This window comes from Acartia tonsa, chromosome 5 (assembly GCF_053477335.1).
Source record: "Acartia tonsa isolate MP-2025a chromosome 5, ASM5347733v1, whole genome shotgun sequence".
NCBI lineage: Eukaryota > Metazoa > Arthropoda > Copepoda > Calanoida > Acartiidae > Acartia > Acartia tonsa.
In genome coordinates, this window is record NC_137264.1 from 30180838 (window position 1) to 30202408 (window position 21571).

The 21571-nt window shown below is 30.2% G+C and overlaps 1 protein-coding gene across 1 annotated transcript in view; it reads right to left on the reverse strand.

The window, feature by feature from the left end:
• The window catches only part of LOC145319248 (uncharacterized), a 120295-nt gene that overhangs the window by 91595 nt on the left and 7129 nt on the right, over nucleotides 1–21571 (reverse strand). Inside the window, exons 2-3 of the mRNA XM_080161255.1 lie at nucleotides 9311–10170; nucleotides 1573–1657 (exon numbers count right to left, since the gene is read on the reverse strand). Coding sequence (XP_080017381.1) covers nucleotides 1573–1657; nucleotides 9311–9437 — 212 coding nt within the window. The 5' untranslated portion in view covers nucleotides 9438–10170. The remainder of the gene's footprint in view (nucleotides 1–1572; nucleotides 1658–9310; nucleotides 10171–21571) is intronic.

A 21571-nucleotide genomic window follows, 5' to 3' on the forward strand; every position in this document is an offset into this window, starting at 1 on the left:
GAGCCATTTGCTAGCATGTGAAAAGGGTCACCACAACTTGGGCCAGGTAGTTGTCTGTATTTTACATCTCTACTTAAATATTTATTGTTTTAAGTTAAAAGTAAATCGGATTATTAGGGAATTCAACTTTTCAGTGATTATCTTAAACGATCTTTAAAATGTAAGGATCATACAAAAACACAGCATGTTTATCAATTGTTTGCTATTTCTACGTACATTTCATTTTTCAGTTTTGCCTGAACACTTGTAAATTCTTGAAATGAATGCACATATGCCAGATTTCTTTGTCACAATCACTATATAAGATATTCAGTCATATAGGATTGGGTAAATTATAGAAAAGGTTTTGTTGTATTTTTAATGTACGTAACAAGGACAAAAATATCCTTAAGACGCAGCTTTACGCACGGGCAAACTTTAGATCATGTTAGAAGCTGCGTATTTAATATGATTCTTAGGTATGTAGTTTTGTAGAGAGTTCTACACAGGAATAAAAATAAGATCTGTCATTTAACCATTTCCTTAAAACTAGACACAGTTTTTACTGACGACTTGTAGAACTTTTATCTCAACGGAAACAAAACTAATTTGTTATTTTTCCTATTTCTGTATTCCTGACTTAACCAAACCTAATCTTAGTGTTTTTTTATTGAAATTAAAGGTGTACCTTCAATACCCTACATGTGTTACAATACCAAATTAACAGAACCGCACTTTATTTGCATCATGGATAGAAAAAGAAGTAGCGGATGTTTCGTCGTATTTTCACAGTAGCTTTTCTTATACTTCTAGTCACTGCGGGGGTCTCTAACCCTGCGGGGACAATTTCCTAAATCTGCAGGGCAATCATCAACATTTAGGGGCTATCAAAAGCCAATATGAAATACGATAAAGCTTTTTTTCTTTGCACGATTCCTTTATTTTAATAGTCCAAAAAGTCCCTTAAATTTTGCTTTAAAAAAAACACCATTTCTAATTTGTTTGCTTTTGTATCTTATTTTGCGAAAATAAAAAAATATGCTATTTAATAATATGCGGAGATGTACGTATACCAAATTAAGCAATCAAGTCATGAAGTAAATTTATTTTGCATATTAGTTTGCAACCTGAAAAAAATGCATGGAAATACAAATTTATCTTATAATGTTTAGGTATACTAAAAACGGCCAATCTACAATGTACAATAGTAGTAATTATATGCATTAACAATGTATAACCAACAAGCGAAATAAATCTAAAATAATATTTGGCAAATAAAGAGGTCGTCAATTTTACGTTGTGTTGCCCCCCAACGACAGCTGAAAAACAAGTATAGGTTTCGTGATTTTCTCCCGAATTAATATCGAATTATATGTAATGAAGCTCATTATAGTGCGTATAAAAAATGACGTCCATAAGTTTTTAAATTTATTTCCTTTTTTTAGGCTTAAAATATATAACCTTTTGGCCGAAAAACTCCCAATTAAGTCATATTAGAATAATGGACTATTGTAATATGATGACTCATTTTTTCACAGGCAATATAGTGGGCTATATGTAATCATTATTTTCTAAAGTAAAGAATAACCTTACCTAAGACCAAGGAGAAGTAGAAGTGAAAGGAACACCATAATTAGATAACCAGCGGATAGAATATAGGCAGGTACTGCTAGGGGAACTAAAATAGAATCATAGTTAAGTAAAATAGAAAGAAAACATGTAATAATAATAAACAGATAGAATATAGGCAGGTACAGCTAGGGGAACTAAAATATAATCTTAGGTAAGTAAAATAGAAAGCAAACATATAATATTGATAAACAGATAGAATATTGGCTGGTACTGCTAAGGGAACTAAAAAAGAATCATAGATAAGTGAAATAGAAATTAATCATATAATGATTATAAACAGATAGAATATAGGCAGGTACTGCTAAGGGAACTAAAATAGAATAGTAGATAAGTAAAATAGAAAGCCAACATATAATAATAAACAGATAGAGTATAGGCAGGTACAAAAAATTTTAAAAAAAGATATTTGTTAACCATAAGTTATTGCTGCGCTAATTTAAGAAAATATTTTTGTTTTAATTTATGAATTGAATTAATTATGTTTTTTTGTTGTTAGTAGTGGAAACATCAGCTTTATAAAAACAATTGAAATTTCAATTTTACTAAACGGTAAAACCAAAATGAAAATCGTGACGCAATTCAGGCAAATGAAAAATACGAAAAAATGTTCAATAAACATAGCTTGCCTGTTTTATTCAATTTAATAAGAGAATTTTCTATTTTTAAAAAAATTGCAAATGCAATTTTAACAAGAATGACAATATAATATTCATAAGTAGCGAAGCAAACTACATTAAAGTTGTGAGATCTTTATGGGTGAGGTGGGTTTGGTATATCTTTACAAGAAATATCAGGCATGAGCAGGTAGGAAGGGACAATGGGCTGTTTATTAAAATTGTCCCAAAAATTTTCCTATTCTTTAGCTTAACAACTTTGGGGACTTTACTAAATTTTGATTGATTGGTTTAATATAGAAGGGATAATTTTGAGTATCATCATTGGGGTTGAACACAAATTTATCGGTCATTAACTTATCCTTTTAAATCCATGGGCAAAAGTGATACAGAATCATCAAAATAAATCTTATTTTTCACACACAAATTCCCATAGTTACAGCTTAATAGGTGGATAAAAAAATAAAGTGAGTTTAGGACAAGAAACTTCACAAATAATTTCAGAAACCACAAAACGCAACCGAGTAATTTCTATTCAACCAAAGGAAGATACAGACTGACGTACAAAGTTAGTTATAAAGTAGCTATGGTACTAAAAATCTTTTGAAACATGAATCATGTTTACAAATTCCTAACCTTTAGAAAAATGCAAACATTTTCAACACACAATAATAAACAAATCATGAATTGCAATTTAATTCATTTTTCATACCAAAGCTACTCTATAATTCCGATGACCATCCGTCCATCTGTTCGTCCCTATGGCTTAAGGTTAAAGAGCAAACGTGGCTTCATCATCCAACTCGCCTCCCCCTCCCCCACAAAAAAAGAAAAGTTTCTTTGGTCTGAGGCAAATCGCTGGTTTCAGATAAAAGATTTTCTAGTATGGCTCCGCAACCGAATAATATCCGCTGGATTAGAAGCGGTTCTCAGCCATACTGAGAAAATGATTATCATCGTATTACAGACAATTTTCTCCGAATATTAGAGAAAAAATCATAAAATTAATACAAACAAATAAAAATTTAAACAAAACTAATTTAAAAAATATAAATTTAATTTTTAGTAAAGCTGTCCATGATACTTTATTTACTTTTACTGAATTACAACTTAATATTCTTTTCCAAATTAAAAAATATCATCAAATTGTCATTATTGTCAGAGAGAGAGAGAGCAGAGAGAGGAGACAATGGGCTGTTTATTACACTAGTACCCAAAGTTTATAATAATGTTTTCTTACAGTTTGCTTAACAACTTTAGGGACTGCAGTGAATTTTTATTGGTTCGTTCATTAAGTTGAGTGTTTAAACGTTTCAACCACTAATTTTAATCTACAGATGGGGTAATTTTGTGTATTATCATTGAGGATGTACATCAATTTATCGGCCATTGTCTTGTCCCTTTAGATCCCTGCATTTTTGTCTATGATTTAATAATGCATGTAGAAAATTGAATGTTTAAATATGATGATTTTATCTCTATTAAAAAATGATTTCTTGGTAATTGTGCAAAGGTTTATTTTTACTCGTATTTTGATTACTAAGAAAGTAAACAAGGATGATAACATTCAATAGTAATGGAGCTTTTAGTATCCTTGTAAAAAAGCAACAGTATCTGTGTGTACTGAAGGATTAAGCTAACCACTGAACCCATATATAGTTCTCCTTTTCAGGGTATCTTCTCATTAGTGCTAGGAAGGTTTATAACTATTTTGGGGAAGAGTTCACCAACACTACCCCAAGAGAAATCGTCTCTAGAAAAATTTGGCCCTCACAAAAATATTTTTTTTTTAAAACTACAATTTATAAAAATAAATATAAGTTAATGAATAGGTAAAGAAAGCATTTGAAAATTTAAACAAATTGGTCGTTAAAGTATTGTAGAGAAAAAGAGGGAAGGGTTCCAAATAGCAAAAGAAAAGAAAAAAATGTTGTGGGATGGGGTTGGGTAGTAGCTTATTATTCTGCTTACATATTTAGAACTCATGACATCATCATTTTTAAAGCATTTTAGAATCAAAATAAACAACTTTTTGCTGTATATAACATATAATCAACAAACAGCATGTTTTCCATATAAAATAAATTTTTAGGAGAGCATTATATTTGTCTTCCTTTTGTTATACAGTAAAACACTTATCACGCGGTAGAAAAAAACAGCTAAACACACGGAAAACAATTCGAATAAGACAATCATGAAAAAAAATATTTAAAAAAAGTTTGTCAAATTTTTGTTTCTTGTCGTAATCGCAAAGTTACATTTAATACAAAGATAATAACATTCACAAGAAGAGAATCTAAAGTGCTTTTAAGCAACCCAATGTTTATCTAAATACATGAGTAATAAAGAAAATGAAACTTTATAGAGAGTATTTTAATACGTTATTATATCACTGAGTTGGAACCCAGAAATTTAATTAAAAAGGGCAAAGTCAATAAAGAGTAGATTTGCAACTAAAAAAAACACATCACAAAATGAGTAAGCTTGTTAAGCAAGATAAAAGTGCAATATGTCTTTTTGTAAGTAGCGCAGCTACTTTACAAGTAGTTGTATACTTACTTAAAAATGTAAGTATGTCCTTAAACAATATTCTGTATTTAGGAAGTTTTGCAACAAATTTACATTTAATTTTGTCAAAACTTTTAGATTTGTATTTTGCATATTAAGTTCTGACTCTCTACCAGGGTTAATGTTCGTCTGTCCTACCGTTTCAGAGATTCGCTTTTATGGGTGTTGTCATCCTTGTTTTCTTCTAAATTTCACTACCACAAAATTAAGATGACATGAATGAATATATATTTTCGAATCTACATTTGATAAGATTACAATTTTATAAAAAATTTATAATTTATATAACATGCAGACCATGGTCAACACCCTCCTATGATATGCTTCAATCAGTGGAGTCTTACAGTTGACCAGGTTAAATTTACAGGGTTACAGTTTAAAGTGCTTTAAAGCTACACCAAGCTTAAGAAAACCAGCAGGCTTCCAATGAGATGAGAAAAGGAAGGCTGATATAAACCTACTTTTGCTGATAATTTCATTTTTTTATTGTGTTGAGAGTATTTTTTAATTAAGTCAAGTTTTTTTGATGTAGGTCTATATTTTTGCATATTTTTTACTTTAAAAGTGTATTATTTTATAGTGTATTTTCAAAGTGTAATTTTTTTTTGTAAAGTATTTTGTTTTTTAGTGTTTATTTTTATGTTTGTCATTTTTTGTAGTTTAGGTATTTGTTTAGTTTTTTTTTTTTTAGTGTATTTTAGTAATTTTAGTATTTTTAGTAATTTGTCTTTTAAAGTAATTTATTTTATGATAACAAGTCTTTTTTCCTGAAATAAATTAGATGATTTTAAAAAATTTAAAGTGTTAAACTTTTATTTATGAATGTTATATTTGATATGCTTATTAAGCAAATTCTTGTTTTATTTATGAATGTTATATTTGATATGCTTATTAAGCAAATTCTTGTTGCGTAAAAAAGAAATAGTTGTTATTTTATTTAAAATGAATTATTATATATGAAAATAAAGAAATATTTAACATTTTTATTAAGGAAGGTACTTAACATAAATATCTTTATTTTCTGTGTGCATCCATTTCTCTCGATGTTTAAGTAAGGATTACTTGGAGCTTCTAATCAAGGCTTGTCCTGCAGACAAGTAATGTGCATCCCTAACAATTTTAACATTCTTTTTTGGGATTGTTCTAATTTTAAAAAGTTTTATTTTGTAAGAGTAAGAGTATAGTCTGATTAGCAGCGGATTGGGCATATTGTGTTTATATGTTGACCAGATATGAGTTGATCTGAGTACTTTTGAAAAAAAACTTGCTACAATTGTTAGCAAAAAAAAAAAAATTTAGTTTCATTTTGAAATGTGTTTGATTTAGTCACTCACTAGTATCACATTTTTAATTATTTTAATGTTTGCACAGAGAGACATGTTCTCTCTATGACTGCCTTTCCTCAACTGGAGATGCATAAAAAATACCACATATTTTAACTATGTTATGAAAACTTATAGTGTTAATTCATGTAACATTAATACAAAGAGGGAGAATAGAGTTTCAGTACATATAAAAATATCTCAGAAAGCTAAGAATTCAATATAGCTTCCTATAAACAAGGATTTCCGTACGTTAAAAGTGTAAATTTGTTAATACGGGGAAAAAATATTAACAAAAAGTGTTTAAAATTAGATTTTTTTTTATCTTTTCTATTTGGGCTTCCTAGGAAGCTTTATTTGAATAATCCAGAGATAGAGAAGGCAATGGGCTGTTTATTACACTAGTTCCCAATGTTTTATAATAACGTTTTCTTATTGGTTGGCTTAATAACTTTGGAACTTGAGTTGAGTATGCAAATGTTCTAACTACTAATATTAATCTACAGAATGGGTAATTTTGCGTATAATCATTAGAGATGTACATCAATTTATCGGTCCTAACCCTGTGAATTATTAGCTGTAAACGTACTAAACACGGGGTTTTATGGTGATCCTTACATTAATCCTGTTGCCTTTAGGAAGAATAGTACTAATGGTTCAGTAAGTCATTCTTCTAATTCCAAATTCCTTTACACTTAAGAAGCAATAGTATGTCTGGGCTCAGCAATTTTTGTCATTTATACACTTGTCAAATGTATTTGCCAAATGTACTACTTTTCTGCACTACCTCTCCGATTTTGTTAATACTCTATATTTTGGTCCGTTGGGTCATTCAAGGATGCTGGATGGCCAAAAAAAAGTTTCAGAGTCCCTGGATGTCTAGATATCTAGCTATCTATGAAGGTAGGTAACAAAAATGTAAAAAACACCCATTTTTTCACAATTTTAAAAATTAATTTTTTCATCAATCTTACATCCAATCTATACATTTTATACACCAAAATGATCGTTTATTCATGTAAAAAGCGCACATAATGCTATTTTGGCCCAAACTCTAATTTTACAGGGTGTCCAACAAAAAGTGTATTTTGGATATCTAGCGTAATACCCAAAATACCTGTCCGAAAAAAATCATTTTTTTTGGCTTAAATCCTGTGTTTTATCTGTGTGCATATGTGGTATATAACGGTTCGGACCACCCGGGACTATAAGGTTGTCAAATTTCACTTTGGGACACCCTGTAAATGTGATTTTTGCGCCTGTAGAGCTAAAACTTGGTCCAAATTGGCTATTTTTTTTTTCAAATTACTCTAATATGTGTCTTAGTATGTTTGGCCATAGTGTTTTCTGACCAGATCAATATTTTCATATTTTTTGGACACCCTGTATTTTCAAAAAAAGAGAAAAAAAAATTTTGTTTTTTTTTAAATTTTTTTTCTATTTTTAAGTTACTTAAAACTGTCATATAGATACAGATTTTGACTAATAACAATAATATTTGCCTATTTTACAATTTTACACACTTTTGGGACACCCTGTGCATGTTTTTGAAAAATGATGGTTTTTGCCCATTTTTGGGGGGAAGGAGTCGTTTTAGGGCCATAGACTATTTCTTCATTTTTGTAGAACTTTTCAAGACACATCATTTGTTATTTATGCAAAAACCGCAAAAACCGAACCGTTTTGCCGTTATTCACCGCCAAAGGCGGAATTTTTTACGATTTTGCCGTTCCGGAGGTTGTAATGGGCATTTGTGGTAAGAAAACGTTGATTTATCAAGATAACTGTGAAATATTTTTATTTAGGCATTTTAATTTACTAAATTTCATGTGAAGTAAATTTTTTTGTATATCCAACCGATTTTTGTCAAAAGTAATTTCAAATGCACATGATTTATGTTTCTTTTATCACTTATGTTATAGCAATTATTTATGTTATATTCACTTCATTTTCTTGTTTTAACAATTGAAATCCATCTCGACAAAAAACGGTTAGCTGCACATTAAATTTTACTTAATATGAAATTTAGTAAATTAAATTACCTAAATAAAAGTATTTAAGAGGGATCTTGATAAATCAACGTTGTCTTAACACAAATGCCCATTACAACCTCCGGAACGGCAAAATCGTAAAAAATTCCGCCTTTGGCGGTGAATAACGGCAAAACGGTTCAGTTTTTGCGGTTTTTGCATAAATAACAAATGATGTGTCTTGAAAGTTCTACAAAAATGAAGAAATAGTCTATGGCCCTAAAACGACTCCTTCCCCCCAAAAATGGGCAAAAACCATCATTTTTCAAAAACATGCACAGGGTGTCCCAAAAGTGTGTAAAATTGTAAAATAGGCAAATATTATTGTTATTAGTCAAAATCTGTATCTATATGACAGTTTTAAGTAACTTAAAATAGAAAAAAAAATTTAAGAAAAACAAAAAATTTTTTTCTCTTTTTTTGAAAATACAGGGTGTCCAAAAAATATGAAAATATTGATCTGGTCAGAAAACACTATGGCCAAACATACTAAGACACATATTAGAGTAATTTGAAAAAAATAGCCAATTTGGACCAAGTTTTAGCTTTACAGACGCAAAAATCACATTTACAGGGTGTCCCAAAGTGAAATTTGACAACCTTATAGTCCCGGGTGGTCCGTACCGTTATATACCACATATGCACACAGATAAAACACAGGATTTAAGCCAAAAAAAATGATTTTTTTCAGACAGGTATTTTGGGTATTACGCTAGATATCCAAAATACACTTTTTGTTGGACACCCTGTAAAATTAGAGTTTGGGCCAAAATAGCATTATGTGCGCTTTTTACATGAATAAACGATCATTTTGGTGTATAAAATGTATAGATTGGATGTAAGATTGATGAAAAAATTAATTTTTAAAATTGTGAAAAAATGGGTGTTTTTTACATTTTTGTTACCTACCTTCATAGATAGCTAGATATCTAGACATCCAGGGACTCTGAAACTTTTTTTTGGCCATCCAGCATCCTTGAATGACCCAACGGACCAAAATATAGAGTATTAACAAAATCGGAGAGGTAGTGCAGAAAAGTGGTACATTTGGCAAATAATGCACCTACTCTATAATTACAGAATGTCTGTGTGTTTATCCATCACTAACAGGCCGACTCTTTTTTTTTACATAAATTGCATTGTTTATCATTAAGAGAAGACTTACCTTTGACCTCAATGATGGACCAGATCTCCAGAGCGAAGGCAACACTGTATAGGAAGGTTGATATCATGCCCGCCAGGATCGCTGCTGTCAACAGGGAACAGCAAAAACAGGTTCCTATCAGCGCCATTTTTATTTTTTTATTCACATTTTATTTTGTCACTGTATATTTAAGTTATTAAATTCTTTAGAATCACTGACAATAATGTGATTTTAATAGTAAATAATTGTGGTTTGAAAATTAAGGATAGTCAAACGTCTTACCATTCATTTTCTCACTGTTGTTGTTTTAAATTGAATTTTGATATTTTTTCTTCTAAATTATTGCATGCTTGAGCAGCCAAGAGGTAACTTTGCTTCGAGAAAGATTTTTTCAAGTTCAGATTATTTACATTTTTTCAATATGGTCTTTTAAATTTTATTTGTACACTAATAAGTTTTAAAACAACAATGCTTTTTTAATAATCAATCATTTATGGCAACATATGTCATACTTTGCAGCATTTGATTGCTTTTTGACACATTATTGGCGCGAAAAATTACACAAAAATGCGCGGCAAAATCGCAACACAAACAACAAACTATTTGTATGCTGTTTATTTATTGTCACGTGTGGTTGGTTTTACTGGCGTCATTTCTGTTAGCATTATTATATTATTGCAATGAAAACTCAGTGCAGCGGAAATTATGTTTTTGACAATAAAGCAACAGTAAGCCGACAATGTTTGGCTTTATAACTCGTTTAGCAGCCGAGGAATGTGTCTGTTTGTGGTGCAGGCATCCATGCGTCCAACCAGAGGAAATTGTATATGTATGTGCTACAACAACTTAACATAAACAAATATTCTGCTTTTCTCAGAAATCTGAAAAAAATATAAGTAAGTTTCTGGTTATTATCAATGTTATGCTTTTAGAAACAAAGTCATATGAGTTTGTATCAAAATTGGGAAGCTGCTTATAGTGCCGGCATAAAAATGACGGCATACTATACAAATGACCAATGATAGACCAGTATGCATTTGTATTGTATGGTGTCATTTTTTTTAGGCTTCCAAAATTGGACATTTGGGTAACATAACATAATAACATTGTGTTCAATTATTTGGGAAAGGGAAAAAGTTCCATTAATAATAAAACAACTCTAAGCATTAAATTGATAAAATAAGACAATTAATAATAATTTTATTAAGTAATTAATTAAAACAAAAAGCAAGTAGAAAACAGAGAAGTTTTAACTTATACTTTGCCGTCGAAAAAAAGAAGATAGTTGTCATTTCGAGTCCTCTATTTCAAGGAAACTTCACAAAGATTTTGAAATGTTTTAACCTATTTCTGTCCCATTCCTGCCTCTTCCAAAACATAACCCACTAGAGACTAGGAGCGCAGCTACTAGTTCTTTATAAAATACTAAATATATGAATTGCTGTTAGGTGAATGCATCATATAAAACAATCTTTTTAAATATAATCCTTATATTTACTTAAATTACTTTGGCAAAGTTACAGACCAACATACAAGAGCAGCTTCAGTGCTAGAAATAGAAGGCATGACTATTAAATACAGATATTGCTTAATTTTCAGTTTGTTTGAAAATAATATTTTGAGAAGTGTACTCAAGCCCAAAATAAAAGAGAAGTGGTTTCAAGATGTCATGACAAAGATTTCATTTGAAAATTTATTTAAAAAACAAGAGCGTGCACGGTTGTAGTTGTGTAGATGCAAACATTTTTACCAGTATAAACAATTATTGGATCTTAAGGGATAACACAATGGACGAGAAATTGATATTCATATTGACGTCCCTAATGTAGATAAAATAAATTTCCCCTTCTGTAGATTATAATTTATGGTGGATATTTTTGATACTACTAGTTTCAAACCCATCAAAATTCAATAAAAGTACCAAAGTATTTAACTCAAACAACCTTTGGCTACTAGTGTATTTTACAGTCAAATGTCTACTCCCTTCTTGTAAACAATTCAGTAAAAAGGTAATAATACTTAAACTTTATTCTTGATTTAAAGGGTAAACCTAAAGAAACTTAAGAACTTAGAACTGAATCAATAAGGGTGGCTAACAGTTATAGAGATGCAATACATCTAAAATTTTGTAATTTTCTTATCATTTTAACTGCTTCAACAAATTGTTCTAAGATTATCGAGATAAAAAGGAAAAAAGGAAAAAGCTTTTAAAAAATGTTTCAATAACTTTTTTATACATACTAGCGGATTTGCCCTTAGCATTTAGGAGCTCTGTTTTCGAAGGGAAAGCAAAAAAATAGCATAAAACCTAAAATAGGTCTCGCAGTTATCAAAATAAAGAAAAAAAACTAAATTTAGCCTTTATAAGGTAATTAGTCCCAGAGAGAGATGACTGGATATTTATTGAATGAGTAGAGAAAATGTTTTGTCTCCTTATTAGGTAATAAGCAGAAACCAGGGAGGGAGGGGATATTGTATTGCAAATTACAGTATTGGTACCCAAAGTACATTATCTTATTCGTTAGCTCAAAAATTTTGGGTACTTTTTTATTAAAGTTTTATTGGTTGTGTTTAAACCTTTCAACCAATTCTTTTATCTATAAAATATAGTTTAACATTGATTGGAATATATATTATATTTATTTATCTATTTTTAGTAGTGAGGCTACTCTATAATTCCAAATATTCGGCCGTCTGTCCGTAAGACACGGAAAGGGAAAAGGGATTTTTTAGGCTCCTGTTCAAGATACACGGCTAAAATTTTCAAAATTGAAAAAAAATCCTAAGAGGATAATTCCTATTTTATTACTATTTTTACGATTTTTAAAACCCCCCTAAAGATATTTTATTTTACCCTTGCTCTCTGTAGAATTATAAAATCTTAACTTCTTAAGCTGGAAGGGATTTAGATTTAAATTTGATACTTTTTTCCTTTGCAACTTTTCATTTGATACTTTTATCCATAGAATATTACCAACTACATTATGCAATAATCATGTACTCTAAAGTAGCTGGATGTTTGTGTGTCTATTCGTTTGTATGTTCGTCCATTAGGATCTCTAAAACGATTAGGCTATTTTAAGGTAAGCCCTCAGCATGTTTTAGGCTATTTAGAGTGATCCTGAACAACACTCTAGCAAGATGACTAAAATGTGGTAAAAATTTCAAGAGATAATAATGAGAGGTAGCTCTTCGTATGGGCTAAAACATTCCCCATACGATTTTATACTTAACTTTTTATCTAAATTAGTCTAGGATTAACTTTACTATCGCGACACAAAAATATTTTACAGTTTTTTTTTATTTATGATCAAATTTCAATGATTTTATTTGTGTTTATATTAATAAACAAGTACAATTGTTTACAATCATAGCGCAAAATATAAGCTAACAATTTTTCATTTTCAATTATTTCTTTTTCTTCTATTAATCAAAATATGGTTTGTTTGTTACTGTCCTAACTAAGTATGTATACAAGTCTGTTACGCTATAGCATATGCTGTTTAAAAAGGAATAAGAAAGTGTATAAAGTAGTATTATACCCTCTTTGCCAAAGTCAATAAATAACTTTTCGGTCCCTTCATCAATATTTCTCAATACATATAAATACATAAGAAAATAAACAACTATCTCTAAATGACTTTAATTTTCACTATTGCCTAAAATTGAGCAGAAAAAAATAAATAGGAGAATAATTTACAAAGCTATAGTTTAGAATTGAAGCCCCTTTATCAAATATTCTACAAACAAGGATGACAACATCCATAAGTAGCGAAGCACAAAATTTCGTGGATGGGACTGACGGTCATTGTTGTTTTCTTCAAACGACGGGAAATTTATTTTTGATATCTTTAACTGAAAAAATGTTGAAAATCGATTAATAAACACCAAAGATATGGGGGAAAATGTAAAAAATATAAAAATAGCCAAAAACCTGCAAAAAGCCAGTCTGATTGTCATTGTTGATTTCTTCAAATGAGCGGAAATTTAATTTTGATATCTTCAACTGAAAAAATTTGGAAAATCGGTCCATAAACACCAAAGATATGGGGGAAAATGTAAAAAAAATATAAAAATAGCCAAAAACCTGCAAAAAGGCAGTCTGACCGTCATTGTTGTTTTCTTCAAACGAAGGGAAATTTAATTTTGATATCTTTAACTGAAAAAAGATTGAAAATCGGACCATAAACACCAAAGATATGGGGGAAAATATAAAAATTATAAAAATAGCCAAAAACCTGCAAAAAGGCAGTCTGACCGTCATTGTTGTTTTCTTCAAACGACGGAAAATTTAATTTTGATATATCTAACTGAAAAATTTTTGAAAATCGGACCATAAACACCAAAGAGCTGAGTAAATCCCATTTCCCCCATAGCGTTACGGACTGACGGACGGACTGACGGACTGACGGACGGACAAAGTGAATTATAGAGTAGCTTCGCTACTAAAAACATAGGATCTAATTATTGCAAAGGCCTTTGACCAATACAAAGACTCAAAACTTGATCTAAAACAGTGGCGTGTACAGGGTTTTTGCCTGTATTTCTAGAGAGGCTGAAAAAAGGGAAGGCAGATATCTCCAAATTAAATTTTAAACCCCATCCGCAAGCTTCAAAACAAAACAATTCCTTATCTGTTAGATCCTTTTTTGCTACAATTTTACATACTATCCTATGCTATTGACTTTAGTGGGATAGAATATACTACAGTAACAATTTGTTCGGTTCATTAGTAAAGTAACAAGGATGACAACATCCATAAGTAGCGAAGCCCAAAAATTCATGGATGGGAATACGGTTGTTTTCTTAAAACGACAGAAAATTTAATTTTTAAATCCTTAACATAAAAAAATTGGAAAATCGGACTATATACATAAGAGAAATGGAAAAATAAGGAAAAAATTAAAAATAGTCAAAAACCTGCAAAAAGGCAGTCTGACTGTCATGGTTGTTTTCTTTAAATGACCATCGGACCATAAACACCAAAGATATGGAGAAAAATGTGAAAATACAAAAATAGCCTAAAACCTGTTTAAAGGTAGTCTGACCGTCATAGTTGTTTTCTTTAAAAGACAGGAAACTTAATTTTGATTTCTATAACTGAAAAAGTTTTGGAAATCGGACCATAAACACCAAAGATATGGAGAAAAATGTGAAAAATACAAAAATAGCCTAAAACCTGCTAAAAAAGCGGTCCGACCGCCATTGATGTTTTATAGTTAATTGTGCTCCTTAATAATAGGAATGTTGTCAAAAAATTTCAGCATTCTATCTTTTATAGGAGCTGAGCAAATCCCATTTCCCCCATAGCGTTACGGACTGACTGACTGACGGACTGACTGACGGACAAAGTGAATTATAGAGTAGCTTCGCTACTAATAATAGCTGCTTTTTAATTTAGCTCGGACAATGAATGTGTGAACAAAATCAGATACTTTCTTAATTAAATGTATCACTAAAATTCTCAAGAGTTTTTTATAAGTAATATTGAAATGTTTTGGTGCTTTCAATTAAACCTATTTTAACCAAACCTATAATAAGCAACGAACATTGGGATCTAGCAGCCACTACATAGTTAATAAGATAATATTTTTGTCAATGAAGAAATACAATGTTTTTAAGGACTTAATTATAATGAGCAATAATATTGTCCATTGGGGCAACGTTAATATAATTTGTTACATTAATTAAATAAGACTCTAGTGCTACTCAGGAATCTTGAGGGATTGGGCAATGGCGATGATTTAACATTAATTGAATTATTAGTAATAGAAATTACCCAATTACATTTAAAAATTATTGGTGGAAAACTTTGAACACTGGATCTTTGTAGAGCTCAATCAAAATTCAATATTGGTTCCCCAAAATTTGAAAGCTATCGAATGACATGACATAAGTTTATCCAATTTAGGGTGAAGTATAATTTATATTTGATTGTCCCCTCCCTCTCTCCCTGTGTTCTACCATTCAAACGTGCTTTGAAGATTTTTCTTTTCATTAATTTTTTCTTTCAAAATTTTCTGTATTAAAATATTTATCTACTTTGCAAGAAAAATTAAGTTTATTAGAAGCCCAGCAAAAACTTAAGCAAACTATTAAAACTATTAATAAGGACGGTTTTGCCACTCCAACTGCCCTCTGAAGTTCATAAACCTGTTCTGGCATTCATTAGCTTTAAAAATTGGGGTGACTATGCTAAAATCTTGATTGGGTTGTAAAAAGAAATAGTGTCGAACCCTTTTCACCATAACTTTAATCTACAAACATTTAATCTGTAAGAGGAATTGAATTTATTATAATTTATCGTCCATTGTACCATCCTTAACATTGCTGGGGATTAAAAAGCAATTGAAAAATTTATAATGAAAGCCTTAGTAATATCAAGAAATTTAAAAGAGTTTCAAGCAAATAAGACATTTCTATCTGGCCATAATTGCTTCTATGCCAAATGCACAAAATTAATAGAAAGAGTAGGTGAAATGTCTTGGCCCAAAAACAGGCACAATCCACAGAACACCCCAGATAAAGGTTGTGAAGGAAAGGATGTGTTGTCTGCAATATTGGGTTGCAATTGCCTTGGGACCTTTTGAAAATATCTGGAAGAGGTCTACTTCTAATTAATTTTATAGTAGATACCGAGATTTTCAAAATACAAATTAATTCTGTTTGTTAATATTCTAATGATTTTCGCATGATCATTCACAATTGGTCCCCAAAATCTGGCAAAACCTGCGGAATCATTCACAAACACCTTGAGTCATTCCCCAAAGTCAAAAACTACTAAAATAATGAATATTGAAGCCATTGTCCCATCCCTAGCTCCCTGCCTATTTATGTTTTGACCACAAGACAAATTGATTATTAGAGTAGCTTCGCTACGTTGAGAACGGGCTACGCAAAACTTTTTCTCCTAGCTTGCCAGACATATCTAATCTAATAAATGTAAATATCAAGTTAAGGAGTTGCTGCTCTTTGAAAAAAACATAAAAAGCTTTTTTCTTTTTACTCTTTCTCGCCCACCGTAACGAAGTATAAAAACCTGCCCTTTCAACAACATTTTTAGAAATATTCTTAAACAGTTTTTGTGTGATAATGCCATACAGTTATTTTAATACTCATTACGATGATTCTTTATTCATTTTTACTTCTTTGTTCTTCATTTATTTAAAGCAATATTTTTTTTACAAGGTTTAATAAAGTCAGAGACTGTGCATTTTTAGGCATGTTTTACAAAAAAAATCAAAAATCACGAGGTAATGCTAACTTTTATGTCAATTTGTTGTTTAATATCAAAGTAGTTACATGAAATTCATTCCTTGTCAGAATGTTATCGCTATGCTTTTTATGAATAAACAAGTTCTTGTTTAAAAATGAACAATCAACGTTGATATTTAGATGAGTTCATGTTATTATAGATGTTATAAAAGTTTAGTTATGAATATTGAATAATAAACATGAATTTAAAACTTTTTTTCTTGTCAAACATGTAACAAGGATAACTATCATATTTTGTTTTGATAGAGACGCTATACTAAACTAAAGTTCACCCATGTTGTTGGCTATACTTTATAGGTCTCCCAATAACTTTTTTCAGTATGGCTTCGAAACCTATTAATATCCGGTGGTTTAGGATCGGTTCTTAGTCATACTTAGAAATCATGTATAGAATTGACATATTACAGACAATTTTCCACAAATATTAAAATAAAAATCATAAGATTATTATCAGTTTTTATAGCACTGGCCTTCGGTCCCTCGGGCCTAACAAAACTAGTTTTCAATTTTATATCCGTACTACTTTTTTTTATATTTCATTAATAATTTTCAAATTTTTAACAGCTGTAAAATATAAAAATATATTATAAACTCTTGTATCTTTATTACAGAGCACTGTAACTAACAGATCAATCATATAAAATTATGTTTTGTAGAGAAGCTTCGTAACTAAAAATAGTTTGATTGACAGTAATGAATGTTGCAAACTTGCAACAACATTTTTTCCTAAAGAGCAACTCTTATTTCATTTCTTCTTACTTCCTTTCTTTGAGATCTAGACATGGAGCCACAGTACAGCTATTTTAGTGCGGCCGGCTGCGGATTTTTCTAAAGTCTGGATGCATAGAAGACAAAAATATTCTAAAACATCTACAGCTACTGCACCAACTAAATAAACTTAAAGGATGAGAAAATGGTGGTTTTTGTTTAATTTTCGAAATTCTTTCGTTATTTTTTGACAAAATTAAACAAACTATTACCCTTTCGTCTACAAATAATGGACAAGCTACGAAAATCTATAAATTATGACTTGGATTTTCATGTACTATGACAAAATGCTGCTCGCAGCTGGATAAAATAATGTCAATATATCCATTGCTACCAAAGGCAAAATAATGAAACACTAGAGTAGTATATCGTCGATCGTTCTTTCCATTTACCCTGAATTATTATACAAACATTTTTAAATCTATGCACTAGCATGTAAAATTTTGATGGAAGGGGAAAGAAAAAAAGGTGCTTTCTCTTAAAGTGCTTGTGGTGCACTGTACCTTGCCCCTGCCCCTCATTTTCAAAATAAATTTAAAAATTAAGATGGGTATTTTTTCTATGCGTGACCCCTGCGGAGCTGATACCTCAGTTGCTACCATGTACTCAATATAACCTAACCTAACCTGAAATAAAGTAATAAACAAATAATTCCATCCTCCATCTCCCTTTTTTATTTCTTTTTAAATAAGGGGATGGAGGGGGCTTTTGTGCTCAACAAGATACTTTGAGAGAAAATATCGATATGAAAAATATATGTTACACTGAAAAAATATTTGTAAAAATATTAGAATAAAATAGATGTATGGCGTATATAGCAAAAACTTCAATATGCCACCTAAAAAAGGTAAAATAAAATCCAAAAAAATCTACTCTTAAGTATATATTCAAAATCTTATAGTGTTAAGAAAAAAGTGTTAAGGAATAATGTTTATTATCTAAAAGCGGTCGCTAAGGTAAATAACTTCTACTTCCATAACAGTAAAGTTGATACCTATAAATTACAATCTAATATTGTTGTAATACTGATATAAAGACTACGCTAAAACCCGCTTTAAAAAGACGGGAAGTGAGCAAATGATGCCCAAATATCAAAATCTTTAACGGTGTATCCAACACTTACAAATATGCAAAATTATTGCAAAATTTTAAACGTACGTTTGACATTTAATGGTTTTAAAAAAACTTTGCAAATTACCATAAAAAGCAAAACATTAGAACCCTAAAAAGAATTGTATGGAAGATATTAATATCCTATGCTACACATAGAAAGACAGACAGACATACTATTACTTTCATATAATCATGTAAACGCTACGATTTGGTATCAGGGATCTAAAGGTATAATACAATGGCCGATAAATTGATGTATGTCCTTTGTGATGATACACAAATTACCCCTTTTGTAGAATATAATTAGTGATTGAAACATTTGGACATTCAACTCAATGAACCAACCAATCAAATTTAAATTAAGTTGTTGAGACAACGAATAAGAATAAGAACATGTTATAACCCCTTGGGGACTAGTGTAATTAACAGCCCGATGTCCCCTACATCCCTGCTATGGTATAATATGGCACTGTCATTGTCATGTTGGCAGCCTGGCCGAACCAACAAAATACTTGCATGTTTTTGGCGTACAAATAATATGCGATAATTATCTGTGGGGTGTTTGTTTGTCATTTCATGTGTCTGTGTGTGTGTGCGTGAATAACTTGTGGAGGACGGGGACATTGAATTGTTAAATATACTGGTACCCAAAGTTTTATAAACAACTTGGGTACTTTGATTAAATCTTGATTGGATGGTTGTGTTTAAACTATTCATCCAGGTTTATAACCATTGGGGATGCAAAACAATTATCGTCTATTGTCTTATCCTTGAATAGATGTAAGTTGAGACAAGTTGAAGCGCGTGCACGGTAAATTTTTTGAGGGAATGTGCGTGAAGCGCACTCAAAATTTGAAATCAAAAGTTGAAATGTGGAGTATAATGGGAATCGCAACAAAATATGTTTATAGATTATTCAGATAATAACATCAGCTAAGAGAATTCTCATACAGCCTCTACTAACTTACATTTGAAAGTATAGAGTCACTTTGCTTTTAACCATTTAAAATTAAATGTTATCATCAAAGTATTTTAGGGACTTAAAAGGTCAAAACAACTTTTTAAAACAGCCTTCTATTTCTGATTCAATTTTTAACTAACCCTTTACCCTCAAAGTGATGATTATGCGACCAATGACAAATAAAAATACATTGTGATGATATTTCAATAATGGGCGGGGTAACCAAAGAGTTGTCGTCTCAGAACAGTTTAAAGAGGAAGGGATGGTTATATGGATTTTGAGTTTTACTTTTCAATCAAGTTTATATTTTAGTGTTCTTTAATATCTCTAAAATATATGTATTTGGTAAAGCTATTTGATGAAGTATTCAGATTTTTCGTTTGTTAGTTCAGATCTTGATAACCGCTGAGATATTCAAATATTTTTCATATGTCTAATTTTTGTTTTATTTATTCCTTTATTCACTGAAAAAAAGTTCATAGTCATTGAGACATACTAACGTTATTATTTTTATCACGATATGCTCAATTTATGCTAAGGAAGTTTACAAAAATGTTTACAGATTTTTATTAATGATTTTGGGGTTGTGAAGAATAAAATTATAACACGAAATATTTGATTTTTCAGTTTTGTTGTCAATCATCTATAATTTTCAAGTAAAACGGTGTCTGTATGTCTCTCTGTCTGAAGCTTAAGATCTCAGTAACCACTAAATCGCTTGGGCTCTACTCTTCAGAGAATATAAAAACTGGTCCAGTGATGGGACTCCCCACCCCCCCCCCCACCACCACCCTTCCGAAAAGAATAATACTCCCCCTCCAAAAAAAGCTAAAATTAAAAAATTTGGTTGTCGAAATCAACCCCCTATATATCTCTATATTTATGATCTATTTAAATATTAATTTCTATGATTATCAAACCTATTTCTTCTATTTCTGATCTATATAAATATTAATATCTATGATTATAAAAACTATCTCTACATTTTTGATCTATATAAATATTAATATCTATGATTATAAAACCTATCTCTATATTTCTGATCTATATAAATATCATTATCTATGAATATCAAACCTATATCTATATTTATGATCTATTAAATATTAATATCTATGATTATAAAACCTATATCTATATTTATGATCTATTAAATATTAATATCTATGATTATAAAACCTATATCTATATTTATGATCTATATAAATATTAATATCTATGATTATAAAACCTATATATTATTAATATCTATGATTATAAGAACTATCTCTATATTTCTGATCTATAAAAATATTAATATCTATAATCATAAAACCTATCTCTATATTTCTGATCTGTATAAATATTAATATATATAATTATAAAACCTATCTCTATATTTTTGATCTATATAAATATTAACATCTTTGATTATAAAACCTATCTCCATACTTCTGATCTATACAAAAACAAATATTATTATCTATGATCATCAAACCGACAAAACAAATTTTTTGCATCGCGCCGTAAAATTTAAACGTTTTCACAAAAATGTAAAAAGTAAAAATGCTATAAAAAATTAGATTAGACAATGAAATTGATCCAAGTAAATGTAGGCAAAATAGAATCCATATATAGTCCTAAAAAACTTCTTGATACAATCCTCATTTGGCTGCTTTTTTATATGCATTTTTGTAATAACACTTGCTTGAATATATAAAAGGTTAAAAAGGTAAGCTCAGGGTGCACTTTTGTTCAACTTTTATACCTCTTTTATATAGCGCAGCTATACTGTGACCAACTTTGTCTGTCCGTCTTTGATATGGGATTACATTCAAGAAGACCCATGTGATAGTTAATCTATTCTAATATAGAAAAAACAATGGATTTATCATTACTTGGATCTAACACCAGATTTTCATGTTCTAGGATAAAGGGACGACAATTTTTCTCCATTCATAATATATTCTACATCCAATAAAGTAACAGTGTGTGTCTGCCTGTGTGCACCGAAGCGATATGGTTCTCCTTAACTGTTAAGCTTCTTATAGGTCCAGTAAATTTTTAAAACTATTTTGGGGGAGAGTACTGCCCCCCTCTCAAGGGTAATCGCCCCTAGAACCCTCCCTCCCAATTTTTTCCAAAAGGGTCGCTCACTACTTAAATAACTTTATAGTATTTCTCGA